Source organism: Neoarius graeffei, chromosome 11 (genome assembly GCF_027579695.1).
Source record: "Neoarius graeffei isolate fNeoGra1 chromosome 11, fNeoGra1.pri, whole genome shotgun sequence".
NCBI classification, from domain to species: Eukaryota; Metazoa; Chordata; class Actinopteri; order Siluriformes; family Ariidae; genus Neoarius; species Neoarius graeffei.
Window position 1 is genome coordinate 1,663,769 of NC_083579.1, and position 17,615 is coordinate 1,681,383.

At 48.0% G+C, this 17,615-nt stretch overlaps 1 protein-coding gene across 9 annotated transcripts in view; it reads right to left on the bottom strand.

Moving 5' to 3' along the window:
- Positions 1 to 17,615, bottom strand: part of birc6 (baculoviral IAP repeat containing 6) — a 133,310-nt gene that overhangs the window by 75,038 nt on the left and 40,657 nt on the right. For 8 of the 9 annotated variants that reach the window (XM_060933236.1, XM_060933233.1, XM_060933231.1 and 5 more), the window contains exons 30-45: positions 16,087 to 16,306; positions 15,806 to 15,942; positions 15,551 to 15,688; positions 15,043 to 15,170; positions 14,742 to 14,873; positions 14,418 to 14,639; positions 14,115 to 14,298; positions 13,715 to 13,936; positions 6,215 to 6,348; positions 3,686 to 3,839; positions 2,136 to 2,252; positions 1,661 to 1,815; positions 1,378 to 1,501; positions 1,107 to 1,217; positions 437 to 567; positions 234 to 361 (exon numbers count right to left, since the gene is read on the bottom strand). In XM_060933236.1, coding sequence (XP_060789219.1) covers positions 234 to 361; positions 437 to 567; positions 1,107 to 1,217; positions 1,378 to 1,501; positions 1,661 to 1,815; positions 2,136 to 2,252; positions 3,686 to 3,839; positions 6,215 to 6,348; positions 13,715 to 13,936; positions 14,115 to 14,298; positions 14,418 to 14,639; positions 14,742 to 14,873; positions 15,043 to 15,170; positions 15,551 to 15,688; positions 15,806 to 15,942; positions 16,087 to 16,306 — 2,437 coding nt within the window. The remainder of the gene's footprint in view (positions 1 to 233; positions 362 to 436; positions 568 to 1,106; positions 1,218 to 1,377; positions 1,502 to 1,660; positions 1,816 to 2,135; positions 2,253 to 3,685; positions 3,840 to 6,214; positions 6,349 to 13,714; positions 13,937 to 14,114; positions 14,299 to 14,417; positions 14,640 to 14,741; positions 14,874 to 15,042; positions 15,171 to 15,550; positions 15,689 to 15,805; positions 15,943 to 16,086; positions 16,307 to 17,615) is intronic. The other variant, XM_060933228.1, reaches the window with a different exon arrangement.

Sequence of the window (17,615 nt, forward strand, 5' to 3'; positions counted from 1 at the left end):
AGCAGCCGAGGCAGGAATAAAGAAAGTAAGCCAATAAATCAGTTCGTAAGACAACACATCGCTCAGTCATTCAACAAATCAACAAGTCAGCCAGTTAGTAGGTCATTAAGTCAGTAGATTAGTAATCAGTTAGTTAACACACAGGTCACTCAGCTGTTAGGACCGTAAATAAAGAAATAAACAAACTACCATAACTGTCAAGTAGAATAAAGAGAAAGAGGAGGAGTGTGTACCGCTCAGTGGAGAGAATGTGCACCAATTTGAGCAGGAACTCGCTGAACATCTGAGGACAGGTGGAGGACAGGTGGACCTGTAACCGGGTCAGGAACTCGTGCATCGCCTGCGTGGCAGTCGGACCCACCTGTGCAGACAGAGTCGTGGTTTACACACTGTAACCGTTTATAACACACAGGAGTACAAGAGGCGCCGTGTGTACCTGTGAGCTGTGTTGACTCGTCCCGTGGGGGTTACTGCCTGACAGGAAGCGCACCATTACGTGCACCAGCGTCGGGTCCGACACCATCTGCTGAGCCGTGCTTTCATGTACAACTATACCACTGTTAGACGCTGGAACACACACACACACACACACACACACACACACACACCCTCTAAACTCAAACTATACAACAAATCCAAAATTCCATCTTACTCACTTTATTTGCACCCTACAGAGGCTATAACACCATGGTGCAGTACACACTACCTAGTGCCCTAATGCACAGTGTAGAATGATATTTGAGATTCAGCCACAAAAGCAAACTACTGTCCAAGAAACTAAAGACACACTCCAGGTTAAAGTATTGGCACCCTCAAGCTTAGATGCACACTACTATTAAAACAAACTCGGGTTACCGGATACAATCGGTTTAATTTAAAATACTATTTTTATTTATTTGCTGAATATTTTATGCTTTGTCACCATCTGAGAACCTTCAGAGAAACGCATCCTGTGTTCCTAGGTAGAATTCTCTGAGCAGAAGGTGACTGTGCCCAAGGTGGGATCATCCTGGGTTCAGATTTGTTGCAGAGTTGCGCCATTTTGTGAAACGCAAACAGAATATTCAAGCAAATTATTATTAAAGAACATGAGAAAATAAACTCACCACTGGCTGGCATGTTGGTCATGAGAGTGAGGCTGTGTAACACTAAACACCACGTACGCAGAGAGGTGTTGGGATACCAGGCCAGAACAGAGAGAAAACTACTGATGGATGCTGTGAGGACACACACACACACACACAGTATATTAAAAGCTGAGATTCCACAGAGTGCATGAATTCTGCTTTCTTCATATTAGCTGTTTATTCCATACTAATACAACAATTTGTTTACTGACAGTAAACAGCACTGAGGATTAGCGCGTTGACCTCTGACCTTGGTTGAGAGGGATTGTGGGAACTCGGCTGGAGTTGAAGAGGAAGATGTCTGAGCCGCTTTCCTCTGAGCCAGAGGACGAGTTGAGACTGAGTGTGAGCCACAGCTGGAGCAGAGACTCCAACTACACACACACACACACACACACACACACACAATCATTTTGCTGAAAAGCTGAACTTCCTGGTTTGAACACTAGAGGTCATCATGATGAAAAAGCAAACCTGAAGAGAGTGTGTGTGTGTGTGTGTGTGTGTGTGTGTGTGTGTGTGTGTGTGTGTACCTGCACATGGTGGACCTGCAGCATGGAGAAGAGTTTATTGAAGCATGCACTCAGCATGGGAATGGAGGAGGGCTGAACCATTACGCTGCCCCCAGGGGGGGATCCATGCATCCCCCGCAGGAGAGAGTCGTCCGTCCCATTAGTGGCCTGCGAACCTGAAAAGATGAGTAATTATGATCAAGTGCAATTACTTCCTTTTTTAAAACTGAAGTCAACAAATAAAGTCTAACATGAATTTAAAAAAAAAAAAAGGCAGAAAAAAATAAAACTGGCATAAATGTGGTTGGTTTTTTTTCAACCATTTTATTTTCTGAAATCGATTCCAAACATTCTCAGGCAGTAAAAAACTAAAAACAAACATTAACATTCAATAAGCCTAATAAAATAATTTTAAGTACAATTATACGGTTGGGAAAATTAACAAACAATGAAGCATCAGGCTCTGATGCGTGCGCTTGAGTGTGTGTGCGCCTACCTGCAGGTAAGTTAGAGGTAAGAGCCTGCAGAATAGCATCAGCCTCCAACGTGGCCATCATCTTCAGCATGAGCTCTGCCTGCTGCTCCAGTCCCACCTCCAGCCGAGCATCCAGAGCTTTGGGGGGGCGGCAGAGAGCAGGAGAGAGAGAGAGAGAGAGAGAGAGAGAGAGAGAGAGAGAGAGAGAGAGAATGAATTTTGTGTGTTAGTTATTGTACCATCACCACCACCCAGCCCACGTCTGTGACGACATCCAAACGACTGACTCTGTTACAAAACTGGGGGGAACTCCACTATATGGTGAAAAGTATGTGCACCCTGACTGTCAGACCCATACATCCTTGTTGAATGTCCTGTTCCAGATTTATTCCCTTCACCGTTATAATATGCTCCACTCTTCTCTTCTGGGAACACTCTCCTCTAGATTTTGGGGCGTGGCTGTGGGGATGTGCGTTCATTAGTGAGATCGGACCCTGAAGTTGAGGCTCCAGTTCATCCCAGAGGTGTTCAGTGGGGTCGAGTTCAGTCAGTGCTCTGTGCAGGACACTCGAGTTCTTCAGTCCAACCTTCACACACACACCACGTCTTCATGGAGCTCCTGTGCTTTGTGTAAAGGAGCATCGTCATGCTGGAACAGGTTTGGACTCTGTTTCAGTGAAGGGAAACTGGAATGTTCCACCATACAGGGATATTCCAGAGAAGTGTGCGCTACCTGTTGGTTTGATGGTCAGGGGTGCACATACTTTTGCCTATAGTGTATTTCAATGATTATTTCAGACTTGCACACTTATTTTAATCACACAACACAAACTATTCCAGAAGAGCGATGTTCATTTCCCCTGAATAAAGCCTTCAGATGTGTGAATCAGGAGAGACGGAGAGCTGCACCAGGGTTCAGGGGAAAAAATCTGTTCAAATCCGACACTTTACCCATCACCACTCACCAATCCCACAGAGTTAAAGCCAACTGCGCAGTTTAGGACTGGTTCTGGAAAATGCATTCATTTTTGGAACTGGAAATACTTACAGATGAGGAGACTTGACTGGTTTTTAGTTTATTAGGATTGATTTTATTTTTATTTACGCTTCTGTATATTATAGTTATAATGCATGTGATTTTTTTTGTGTGAAAGATTTGTGAAGAGCTTCAATAAACAAAAACACTTCAAAGCTTTTTAAAAAAAATAACGCAAGACAGATTGAGATCAGCTGACATAGTATTGTATAGTAATAATAATAATAATAATAATAAATAAACTTGTTAAACATACACATAAAACAAACTTTAATAAGGGTAAACAGTAAAAGAGATTCTGAGACAGGATAAAGTCACCATGTTTTGATTAAAAACCCCCAAAATAAAATAAAAGAACTTCAGACTTTTTTTAAACAGACTTTTTAAAAATAAAATCTTCAGTGCACTTTAAATCAATGTTATTTTATTAATAATAAGTAAAGCATAAGTCAATAAGCCTTGGTGAAACCTGTAGATAAAGACCGGATGGGTTATGACCCTGACGGGTAAAGGTCCGGCTCTGTGGGTGTGCTACCTTGCGAGACGGAGACAGAGAGGTTCTGAGAGCCCGGTTTCTCCACCGCAGCCGGAGGTTTGGACACGGGGATTCCTGCTCCACCGATGTAGGGGTTATAGCTGTACGTTCCATAATCAGCACCCCAATAATCATACCAGGTACTGCTGATGGGCTGTGCGCGCACACACACACACACAGGAAACAGGGAAGGAAAAAACAAAAACACACAAAAAAAAGAAGACTTGAGAAACTTATTGATGATAAAATATTTCCTTAAAGGGAGAAAGAGATGAAGTCGCAGAACAGTAACACAGTGCTGGTGCCCAGGTCCGATCTACAACCCGACCGAGTCCAATTCCTGAACTTTCACAGCAAATTACACAAGTCATGCCATGGCCAGTAAAATGGGGGTGGGGTGGGGGCTGGGCTGGGCGCGGCGCTCACGGCGATTTAATAAAGCAGGAGTTTAATTTCCTGCCTTCAGAGAAAGACAGAGGAGGAGTTCTCTATGTAGGATTTACGTAGTTCTTACATATACACACACATACATAAAACAATTAATAAATTAATAAGCAAACAAATATATATTTTACAGTATTTATCTGTCTGTCTATGGTAAGTTTTTAACAGAGTTCTAAAAAACACCACACTCAAATACCTTTATAGAGCTCTCAAAAAGCCAGCAAACAAATTTAAATTTATACCTTTATGGAGTTTTTAATGGATTTCTGAAAATGTAAATAAACAGATAAATAAAAGATGGCAAAAGAAATAAATCAATAACTACTTTTTTTTTTATTCATTAACTTGGTAGCTGTGACAGCAATTTAAATAATGGGAAAAATTTCTCCTTTAAAGAAAAAGTATATTAATATATAGTCAGTTCCAAAATTATTGGCCCCCTTGGTAAAGAGGGTCAAAAACTTGTTTTTGCTCGCAGTGCAAGAAAAAAGGAACTGCTACGTTAAATGTTCAACTTTTTTTGCATTCTCTAACAACAAATTTTTCAATAAATGGTTTGATTTCTCTCAGTCTGAGATTAGACAATTTTTTTAAACTTGTTTTTTATTAAAGCTTGAACATTTTGCACTTGTATACAATGCTTCTGCTGTTTTCTGTTTTTACATTCAAATGAAATAATTAACTTCCCACTGATATTTACAAATATTTTGAATGAGTTAATAAACAAGTATCAATAAAAAAAACATTAAAGGAACAGTCCACCGTACTTCCATAATGAAATATGCTCTTACCTGAATTGAGACGAGCTGCTCTGTACCTCTCCGAGCTTTGCGCGACCTCCCAGTCAGTCAGACGCGCTGTCACTCCTGTTAGCAATGTAGCTAGGCTCAGTATGGCCAATGGTATTTTTTGGGGCTGTAGTTAGATGCGACCAAACTCTTCCGCGTTTTTCCTGTTTACAGAGGTTTATATGACCAGTGATATGAAACAAGTTCAGTTACACAAATTGAAACGTAGCGATTTTCTGTGCTATGGAAAGTGCGCACTATAATGACAGGCGTACTAACACCTTCTGTGCACTTCAGCAGCGCATTGATACGGAGCTCAGATATCAATGCGCTGCCGAAGGTGTTAGTACGCCTGTCATTATAGTGCGGACTTTCCATAGCATAGAAAATCGCTACATTTCAATTTGTGTAACTGAACTTGTTTCATGTCACTGGTCATATAAACCTATGTAAACAAGAAAAACGTGGAAGAGTTTGGTCGCATCTAACTACAGCCCCAAAAAATACCATTGGCCATGCTGAGCCTAGCTACATTGCTAACAGGAGTGACAGCATGTCTGACTAACTGGGAGGTCGCGCAAAGCTCGGAGAGGTACGGAGCAGCTCGTCTCAATTCAGATAAGAGCATATTTCATTATGGAAATACGGTGGACTGTTCCTTTAAGGGGGGGTTGTGTATATATATATATATTAGTAAAGGAGTCTGGCTGTGCAGGAGAATTTGGAATCACTTGCTGTGATAGTAGAGCGGGAGCAGGACCCCATCTTTTGAGAAATGTGTCCCTGAAGTGAGACGAGACCAAATTAACTACAAAGACATTTTCTAAAAAAATTTTAACCAAAAGGTGCCAATACTTATGGACTTATTTTCCATCATGTTTGGAATTGCTCCAAATCTAAAGCATGATGTTGGTGATGGTGTGTGTGTGCGCGCATGCGCGCGCTGTAGTGGAAAGGTTATTAAAGTTCGTTTGGAAAGTTCCACCCCCCTGTAATCCGGTGTGATGGTGCGGTTCTGGGTTGATTCAGACCAGCACCGGCACTGTGCTGGAGGAAGAGAGGGGCGAGACTCAGGCAAAATAAAAAAGATAAAGTGCACACATGGAGCATTTCTCTTAATAAACCATGACTCATTAATAAACCAGTGACTCTGGAGATCAGACAACAAGAACTCAGTACTGAAGAAGGGAAAGAGGAAGGAAACGAGAGGAGGATAAACAGCAGGCATTCGAAGGAGGAAGGGGAGTTTAAATATTTTGATAAATAAAATAAAACAGAGAAATCATGTGTACTGTACCTTAAAGACTTTGGCGGCGAGCGGATCTTTTTCCAAATCAATATCTAAAGGATCAATATCAACATCCATCAGGTCCTGTAGCAAGTCAAAGTCTATGTCTTTATCTTTTTCCAAAGATGACAGTGGAGGAGCACCTTTGGGCAACGAAAAGAGCTTTAATATCGCCAAGCAAGCACACTCAAAACGCCACACACACACACACACACACACACACCTCTAACCGCCCAGTTTTAACGATAATCTCCTTTAAACTGTCGTGTCCGAGTGCAACACTGATGATTATCTTTACAGATATTTTGTGTCGAAGCAGCTGATGGTTCACATGAGTGAACAGGAGTTTGTACTGTAAGAAACATTTCAAGGGCGTGGCCCATGTTTTAGGGTTCTGATTTAAAAAAGCCATCAAAATGTACATGGAGTATTTTATCCTTTTTATACACAGCAGTGGTATTGTTTTAAAATAATTTTACTGGAATTAAACTGTCAAGCTTCCATGATTAAAAACCCCAAAACTCAACACCTAAATCACACATCTGTAAACTCTGGGTTGCTTTTTTTTTTTAATATATTTATAGTCTTTATACAGTTCATGTTTTATTTTATATAAATATTTAATTATACTATAGATAACTACAATTATAAGCATATGTCTTTTATAGTACACACGTACTTATCTTTATACTTATATAGATGCATCATTAAATATTGTAAATCAGTCCGTCAATTTCATATATTTAAATACAGCTAAATTCTGCATTTTTAATCCATTTCATACAATATAAAATTTCATTTATATATAGAATCAATTAATATTTTAAATACTTTATACAGTATCATTTCATACATCATTTTATAACAATATTAAATTACAAAATTGTTATATAATGTATAACCTGAGAAAATGTCTTATAAGTAACGTGTATATTTCGTGTGTCATATTTCATAATCATATAATAATCTATAACTATAAACACTAGCTATAATTTATTTTTTGAAGTAGATTTTACATTTAGATTTTATTTGTATACTGTGTTATAAATAACCATGCTGAACACACACTTCACCACACAGCTGCTGGACATGTGGGTGTTTATAAGGGTGACAGCGAGTCGTACTTCACACGTCACCTCTACTGGATAAAATTAAAAAGGAAGTGAAGTCACATGACTGATTTAGCGTGAACGCACAAGGCCTCATAACTGCATGAGAAATCCAACACCGATATTTCAGGTATTGGCTTTTTTGTGTGTGTAAATCACTCATGCTCAATAAACAAGCCAATAAACACAAGCAATTAAAATTCATGCAGAAAAACAAACCAACAAACAAAGAGGAGACAGAACTTAAAACATCAACACTAAAGAAACGAGGGTTATGTATATAACCGCGGTTCTATGAGTTTCGGATGACCGCCAGAGGCGGTGCTTTCAGCACATGGATATCCATCACACGAACGTGCAGGTCGAGTAATAGTAACAACAAAGTCACGTGTGACCTGGGTGACGTCACCCCGTGACCCCGGCATAAAAGACCGGTAAACCCAGGAAGTGACCTCTTGGCAATCTTCTCGTGTACACTCCGAGTGACTGCCAAGCTCTGGCGGTCATCCGAAACTCATAGAACCGCGGTTATATACATAACCCTCGTTCTATTTCGTTTCTACTGACCGCCAGAGGCGGTGCTTTCAGCACATGGATGACTAATACCAACCAGGTCATGAGGAGTGCCTACCCGTACCCAGTGCTGCTGCGACGGGCCTGGAATGACAGCCGTCGCCACAGGATTATGTGGGACGACATTAAGACGGTAAAACCTGGTGAAGGTGCAGCTGGAAGCCCAGGAGGCTGCGCTGCATATGTCTGAAAGGGGCACGCCCTTCAGTGATGCCCATGAGGCTACCACGCCCCGTGCAGAGTGCGCCCTGGCAGCCGGAGGAATCGGGAAGCCACTGTGCCTGTAGGCATGTAATATGGCCTCGACTATCCACTTGGATAGCCTCTGCTTAGAGAGCGCCAGACCCCTCGACGGTCCTGTGTGGCACAGAAACAGGGCGTCACTCCTACGGAAGCCCTCTGTACGCGACACGTACACCCTGAGGGCGCGAACTGGGCACAAAAGTTCCGACCTCTCACCATGGCCCGCCTCGAACGCCGCAAGGCTAAGGGGCTGGTTGACGAAGGTAGCAGAGAGGGTCTTTGGGAGGAAAGAGGGGTTAGGCCACAGGGTGACCCCACTGTCGCCGGAGTGCCACTGCAGGCACTCCCCACTGACTGACAGCGCGTGTAGTTCCCCGACGCGCCTCATCGATGTAATGGCCAGAAGAAAAGCAGTCTTCAGGAAGAGCCATGAAATGTCTGCCGTGAGCAGGGGCTCAGAACGGTGCGTCGCAGAGAGCCTGCAGCACCAATGAAGGTCCCATGTGGGTACCCGGCTCCGTCGGGGGGGTCTCAACCGGAGAGCACCCTTCAAGAAACGTGCCACCAAGGCGTGGGACCCCACGGTCCTTCCCCCAACTCTGGCATGCTGAGCAGAGATGGCAGCTGCATAGACCTTGATGGTGGCAGGGATAAGACCCTTATCAAGCAGAGACTGGCGGAACAGTCAAATGGTCGGCAGGGGGCAGCATGTAGGCTCCTCCTCCCGAGTTAAGCACCAGTTGGAGAAAAGCCTCCATCTGTTGGCATAGAGGGCATTGGTGGGGGGTGCCCGAGAGCTTGCAATGGTATTGACCACTGCCGGCTCACAAGGACCTCGCAGGGGGTCCGGCCCTTCAGCGGCCATACCCAGAGCTGCAGACGGGCTGGATCCGGGTGCCAGATCTGCCCTCCCAGCTGTGATAGCAGGTCAGTCCCCACTGGCAGGCACCAGGGGTCGCCGTTCAGAAGTTGCAGCAACTTGGGAACCACACTCTGCCCGGCCACCGGGGGGGCGACAAGCAGCAGCCCGTGGTGGTCCATCGCAACCCTGTGTAGGGTTGGCACGATCAGCAGCAGAGGGGGGGAGGCATACAGCAGTTGCCTCGGCCAAGCATGCGCCAGCGCATCCTGGCCCAGGGGACTGGGGCCATGGAGGCTGAACCACAGAGGGCAGTATGTCGACTCCTGGCAGGCAAAGAGGTCCACCTCTGCCCTGCCAAAACGTTCCCAGATGGCGAGAACCACCGCTGGGTTGAATCTCTATTCCCCGGGATCGGGGTCCTGGCGGGACAGCAGATCTGCTGCCCTGTTGGCAGTGCCTGGCAAGTACATGGCACACAGGCTCAAGAGATGTCGATGGGCCCACCGCAGAAGTTGGCCAACCACTTCCAAGCACTGGAGGGACTTTGTGCCTCCCTGGTGGTTGATGTGGTACACTACCGTAGCGTTGTCCGTCCGCACCAGAACGTGTCTGCCGGTCAGGCCTAAGAGGAAGTGCTGTAGGCCGAGGAACACAGCCCGTAGCTCCAGCACGTTGATGTGCTGCGCCCGTGCAGCACCGGGTGGAGGTGGAGACCGTTGAACCACCTCTGCAGCGGCATAAGTCCAGAAGTCCCAGCGGGACCAGAGAGGAGGCTGCCGTAAGCATGCCCAGCAGGCGCTGAAAGGTCTTCAGGGCGAGTGACCTACCCCGTCCGAAGCGGCCAAGCAGTAGGCGGATGTTGTGGATCCTGGTCTGGGAGGGAGTTACCATCAACGACCTCGAATCCAGGTGCATGCCCGAGAAAGTCGTCTCCCGGCTGGGCACCAGCGAGCTCTTCTTGTAATTCACCCTGAGCCCCAGCTCTACGACATGCGAGAGCACAGTCGCGATGTTGGTGCGGGCCTGAGCTGCTGACCGTGAACAGACAGACAAGCCAGTCGTCCAGGTAGGGCAGGACACGCAAACCCCTTGCCTGAAGTAGTGCCGATGCCGCTGCCGCACATCCGGTGAACACACGGGGTGCCAGCGGTATCCCAAAGGGCAGAACATTGAACTCGAAAGCCTGGCCCTCGAAGGCAAACCGCAGGAACTGCCTGTGGTGTGGCACAATGGGAGCATGGAAGTAGGCGTCTTTCAGGTCGAAGGTGACAAACCAGTCGCCCGCCTGGATGTGGTGTAAGACATCCACTGTACGCAGCATGCGGAACCTCATGGTCCTCAAGTGGGAATTGAGGGACCTCAGGTCGAGGATCGGGCGGATACCGCCATCCTTCGGAACCAGAAAATACCTGGAGTAGAACCCACCTTGCTGTCTCTGCCTGTCGACGGGAGAGACTGCTCCTTTCTCCAGGAGGGTGGCAATTCCCTGCCGGGGGACGAGGGACTTCCCCGGATGGCTCACGGTGGTGTTTGACCCCATGAAACGTGGTGGACGGCGGCAGAAATGGATGCGGTAACCCTCGGTGAGGGTCACCAGCACCCAGGGGTCAACGCTCTCCAGCTTTGGAGCTGTTCGCTGGAAAAGTGGCCGACCGCCGGCGCGCTGATATCAGCGCCGTCCAGAGCGCCCCCGTCGGTCACCATGGGGGCGACGAGGAGTGGACTGGGTGTAGGGGGCGGCACCGCGGGTCCGGGAGGTGGTGGGGTGGCGAAAGTCATCAACCCGTCTGGTCTCCTGGCAGGTGCGTGGCCGAGACAGAGTCGGTGTGGGCCCCCTGAAGGACTGGGCAGCATTGCCATGGTGGTGGGCCTGGCGGGGGCCAGCAAACTGCTGTTACGCCTAGATGACCTGGGCACTCCGATCCAGGGCTTGCTGAGTGGCTTCGCCAAACAGCTCCCCGGGGACAACAGGGAGAGAGTGCAGCACACGCCGGTCGGGCTCGGCCAGAGGGGACTGTGCCCGCCATATCTGCTGGCGGCCGAGGGTGAGATACGACATCAGCCGGCCCAGTTCCCGCGACGAGTAGGCAAAGGCCTGGAGCCGCGTCACACAGCTCCCGTGATGCCGCGCTCGTCCCCTCCAGCGTCTGGGGGTCCATGACACCTGGCTGGCAGAAGGGAACTTAAATAGGGCGAGAACGCTCCAAGTAAGTAGCCCAAAATAAACTATCAGGCGGAAATAAAAAATAAGCGACCGGGCGAACACACCCGTGGTCGGGAATATTAACAAGGATGGCGCCGTGCGCTACAGAACTGATAAACAGCGGCGAGAAACACCGCTTTAATTTAAATGAATGAAGACCGCTTACCTGAGCGATAACAAACCGGCCTCCAGCAGCGAGGACACGCCTCGGAGGGCTAGTCAGCTAACTCCACCCAGCGAGAGCACTCAGCTTAACGGAGTAACAAACAATACGAATATAACACACAAGACAGCCGGCCCGTGAGCAGGCCGGACCATAGGTAGGGGTGTCCTGCATTGCCGCCAGGGCCCTGCAGCGGGAACACTGCCCCCTGTGGCGGAGGCTGAAGATTCGCCAGCAGGGCCTTCATCTCCTCCAGCTCGGTGGACATACCTCCACCTTCTGAGCCAAATCGCCCGAGCGCTTCTTTTTCGCCTTAAAAGCGAAGACGTGTGGGGGAACCCACGGCGCTTGCTGGGCCCCGCTGCTGCAGCCGACACCGTGTCCTGTCCCCCCGAGGCCCGGGGGATGTCAGACGGAGAATCCGGCCGAGCCAGCCCGGCGGTCCGCGCAGCCACGCCCAGGCACATGCAGTCTGCGCAGGCCATGTCCGTCAGCCCCTGCCGCAGGTGATCAATACCCAGGCATGAGGGGCACTCGCGGTGGCCGTCCTCCGGTTCGAGGGGGACCGGCAGTTGGCGCAGCGAGAGAGAGGTCCATGACGCCTGGCTGGCAGAAGGGAACTTAAAAAATAGGGCGAGAACACCCCAAGTAAGCAGCCCAAAATAAACAATCAGGCGGTAATGAAAAACGACCGGGCGAACACACCCGTGGTCGGGAATATTAACAAGGATAGGCGCCGTGCGCCACAGCACTGATAAGCAGCGGCGAGAAACACCGTTTAATTTAGATGAATGAAAACCGCTTACCTGGGCGACAACAAGCCAGCCTCCAGCGGCGAGGACACCGCCCCGGAGGGCTAGTCAGCTAACTCCACCGAGCGAGAGCGCTCAGCTTAACGGAGTAACAATACGAATACAACACACAAGACCGCCGGCCTGTGAGCAGGCCGGAGACAAGGCTACACAAAATAAGGCGGTTAATAATATTAACAAAGATAGGCGCAGTGCGCCACAGAACTGATAAACAGCGGCGAGGAACACCGCTTTAAATTAAATAAATGAAAACCGCTTACCTGAATGAGGACAAGCCGGCCTCCAGCGGTGAGGACACCGCCCCGGAGGACTAATCAGCTAACTCCACCGAGCGAGAGCGCTCAGCTTAACGGAGTAACAAACAATACAACACAAGACCGCCGGCCTGTGAGCAGGCCGGAGACAAGGCTACACAAAATAAGGCGGTTAATAATATTAACAAAGATAGGCGCAGTGCGCCACAGAACTGATAAACAGCGGCGAGGAACACCGCTTTAAATTAAATAAATGAAAACCGCTTACCTGAATGAGGACAAGCCGGCCTCCAGCGGTGAGGACACCGCCCCGGAGGACTAATCAGCTAACTCCACCGAGCGAGAGCGCTCAGCTTAACGGAGTAACAAACAATACAACACAAGACCGCCGGCCTGTGAGCAGGCCGGAGACAAGGCTACACAAAATAAGGCGGTTAATAATATTAACAAAGATAGGCGCAGTGCGCCACAGAACTGATAAACAGCGGCGAGAAACACCGCTTTAAATTAAATGAATGAAAACCGCTTACCTGAATGAAGACAAGCCGGCCTCCAGCGGTGAGGACACCGCCCCGGAGGACTAATCAGCTAACTCCACCGAGCGAGAGCGCTCAGCTTAACGGAGTAATAAATCAATACGAATACAACACACAAGACAGCCGGCCTGTGAACAGGCCGGTGGCGAGGCTACACAAAACAAGGTGGTTAATAATATTAACAAGGATAGGCGCCGAGCGCCGCAGAACTGATAAACAGCGGCGAGAGGAACGCCGCTTTAATTTAAATAATGAAACCCGCTTACCTGAAGCGAAAACAAGCCGGCCTCCAGCGGTGAGGACACCGCCCCGGAGGGCTAATCAGCTAACTCCACCGAGCGAGAGCGCTCAGCTTACGGAGTAATAAATCAATACGAATATAACGACAAGAGTTGGTGGACTTAGTGCAGTTTCTTGGAGGGTGCATAAGCACAGCCCCAACCCTACGGGTAACGAAACTACCTCAGCGCTTTGTCCAAATTTCAACCCAACTCGCAACCTGCAAACGCGAGAAGATGTAAGAGGTCACTTCCTGGGTTTACCGGTCTTTTATGCCGGGGTCACGGGGTGACGTCACCCAGGTCACACGTGACTTTGTTGTTACTATTACTCGACCTGCACGTTCGTGTGATGGATATCCATGTGCTGAAAGCACCGCCTCTGGCGGTCAGTAGAAACGAAATAGAACTTGGAGTAGTGTCCTCTGTTTTGTGTGTGTGTGTGTGTGAGAGAGAGAACAAGATTACCAACGCACTTTGGAAAGCGGAGGAGCTCCCGGGAGTACCTGCGATGAGATCGGGGCCGAGCGGCTCATCAATCGTCTCCACCAGCGTAAGTGGTGTGGGCGGGGCCAGAGAGTCCTCCGAGTCCAACACCACCACCGCTGAGGAGGAGGAGGAAGAGGAGGAGACTGCACCTTCATCACCTACTGCACCCTCCTCCATCACATCCACACACACAGGAGACATCAACTCTCCTGAAAGAGAGAGAGAGAGAGAGAGAGAGAGAGAGAGAGAGAGGACACAAGATGGTGAGACAGCATGCATGACAGAGACAGGGCACGAGATAGATGGGAGAGAGAGAGAGGTATGAATAGAAGGCTGTGTTCTAAAACCTCAGCTGAGTTGTCTGTATGTAGCTTGTAAAACGCACACCTGCGAGGATGTCCTGCAGCATGCAGGTGAGTGAGTACTGTGCCCAGGCTCCACCCCAGCTGATGTCACCACGGTTGAAGTCTGTTCCCACCAGGAGGAGCAGGAGTCTCTCTAGCTGCTGCTCTGACACGACCTCGCACAGGTGGATTGTGGGTCGTGTGGCGTTCGCTATCCGCGCTAGAACCTGATGGCAGGAGATCAACATCAGTGTTAGCGCTATCGTCAGTGTTTGTTAAACTGGAGTGTTGTTACTGTGTGTGTGTGTGTGTGTGTGTGTGTGTGTGTGTGTGTGTGTATACACACCTTGCAGACAAACAGTAGCAGGTCAGCATGGCAGGTGAAGTCCATGGAGAGCAGGAACAGAGCGAGTTTCTGCACCACGCAGATGCAGCGCTCATGTGACAGCGTGAACGGGAGCAGCTCCACCTCCGGAGTCTCCTTCACCGTGGACGAGGACGCATCCGAGTCCAGAGAAGAGCGAGGCCACTCCGCCGTCCGACGCAGACGGATCAGATCCTTAAAGTGCTGAAAACAAAACACACACACACACACACACACACATCTCTTAACCACTAATGTGTCCTGTGATACACACTGAGCAGCAGACAGGATGTCTCACTCTCTCACCTTCGACGTGGCTTGTTTGAGCTTGGCCTGTTCCACCAGCAGCTTGTAGGACGAGCCTTTGTTGCTCTGGATCTTCTCCTTCTCAATCTGCTCCACCAGAGCTTTCTGCTTCGCTTTCAGCAAATTCAGCTGCTGCACGCAAAGGGACGGAACACACAAACACACCAGGTTCGGGCTTAGAACATGAAAAATGCAGCATAAGAACCAGCATAATTAAACATACAAGTGTTAAACAACAGGAGTTTAAAAGTGTTAAAGACTTCACATTACAAAGTTTGAACTGTGTGTGTGTCACGTGTACCTGTTTGTGGTGCACCAGCTGTTTGCGTATCTTGCGTGAGTAAAGTCGGTCTAAACTGCTGTTCCCTTTCGTGGATCTGCTCGGAGTGTGAGACTGCAGGCTGTTGTTGATGAAACTCCACTGATTACCTGCACACACACACACACACACACACACACACACACACACACACACGTTAAACAAATTAAATAAGGCGCTAATCAGTGTGAAAGTCACATCAGTTGTGATGTGTTCCCTTCCTCAGCTAACTGTACTCACGACACACACTCACCAGTGATCTCCTCTACTTCCTTCCAAACTTTTTCTCCCTAACGTCTCTGTACACATTAATGAGAACTCGTATACAACAGGAGGAGACCACACACACACACACACCCCACAGGATCGGTCCGACATGACCGTTTGGATTCGTCACTTGTTGAATTCAGAAATTCTCAGTGTAAGATCTGTAGAAGGTAAACAGTTGCTCAGTGTGAATGCAGGGCGAGTGTTCAGTTAATACTCTCACCTGTAAAGGTTCTCTCTCGATCTTTGGCTCCGAGGGGTTTCTTGGCTGACGAGGCTTCGTCCTCCACACTGGCCACGTAGTCCAACAGCCGAGACACCAGCATCACCACCCAGCTGACCATCGGGATATCCAACACACCTAAACACAGAATTATTAAAAAATTCATTTACAATATACTGGAGTTGTGCTCAGTACATAATGGTCTCTCTCTCTCTCTCACACACACACACACACACTCCCTCCCTCTCTCAGTACCCTCAGTGCGGCGGTGGTGTGAGGCAGACGGCTGCTGGAGGGGAGACAGTAGAGAGTCAAGGAGGTTCAGCAGCCCCTCTAACACACCACTGTTACTGAGAGACCTCTGTCCTATACACGACAGCAGCATGAACACCCTGACAGACAGACAGACAGACAGACAGACAGACAGGTTTTAGGGTAAGAGAGAAACAGTCATGATCCACATTACAATACTATAATAAAGAGACAGGTGTAAGTGACTGTGTGTGTGTGTGTGTGTGTGTGTGTGTGTGTGTTACCTGTCCTGTGGGAAGATGAGCAGCTGCTCAGAGTTGTAGAGCTCCTGCAGGACGTTGGAGATGAACTGACCCCACCAGCTCTCGGCTCCACACAGCTGTACGAGCAGCAGGCCGGCGTGCAGTCTGATCTGAGGAGTACCGCTGATACACAGCTGCTTAAAGAGCTCCTCGCACACCTGCGCCTGGAACACAGTCCTCAGCACGGCCGGCACACACTGACCTGAGACACAGCGAGAGGACACGGTGAACCAGAAACACAAACGGCATGCGTGCGCGCATGTTATTAAAAAGATCATTAAAAAAGGTACAACCCCGATTCCAAAAAAGTTGGGACAAAGTACAAATTGTAAATAAAAACGGAATGCAATGATGTGGAAGTTTCAAAATTCCATATTTTATTCGGAATAGAACATAGATGACATATCAAATGTTTAAACTGAGAAAATGTATCATTTAAAGAGAAAAATTAGGGGATTTTAAATTTCATGACAACAACACATCTCAAAAAAGTTGGGACAAGGCCATGTTTCCCACTGTGAGACATCCCCTTTTCTCTTTACAACAGTCTGTAAACGTCTGGGGACTGAGGAGACAAGTTGCTCAAGTTTAGGGATAGGAATGTTAACCCATTCTTGTCTAATGTAGGATTCTAGTTGCTCAACTGTCTTAGGTCTTTTTTGTCGTATCTTCTGTTTTATGATGCGCCAAATGTTTTCTATGGGTGAAAGATGTGGACTGCAGGCTGGCCAGTTCAGTACCCGGACCCTTCTTCTACGCAGCCATGATGCTGTAATTGATGCAGTATGTGGTTTGGCATTGTCATGTTGGAAAATGCAAGGTCTTCCCTGAAAGAGACGTCGTCTGGATGGGAGCATATGTTGCTCTAGAACCTGGATATACCTTTCAGCATTGATGGTGTCTTTCCAGATGTGTAAGCTGCCCGTGCCACACGCACTAATGCAACCCCATACCATCAGAGATGCAGGCTTCTGAACTGAGCGCCGATAACAACTCGGGTCGTCCTTCTCCTCTTTAGTCCGAATGACACGGCGTCCCTGATTTCCATAAAGAACTTCAAATTTTGATTCGTCTGACCACAGAACAGTTTTCCACTTTGCCACAGTCCATTTTAAATGAGCCTTGGCCCAGAGAAGACGTCTGCGCTTCTGGATCATGTTTAGATACGGCTTCTTCTTTGAACTATAGAGTTTTAGCTGGCAACGGCGGATGGCACGGTGAATTGTGTTCACAGATAATGTTCTCTGGAAATATTCCTGAGCCCATTTTGTGATTTCCAATACAGAAGCATGCCTGTATGTGATGCAGTGCCGTCTAAGGGCCCGAAGATCACGGGCACCCAGTATGGTTTTCCGGCCTTGACCCTTACGCACAGAGATTCTTCCAGATTCTCTGAATCTTTTGATGATATTATGCACTGTAGATGATGATGTGTTCAAACTCTTTGCAATTTTACACTGTCGAACTCCTTTCTGATATTGCTCCACTATTTGTCGGTGCAGAATTAGGGG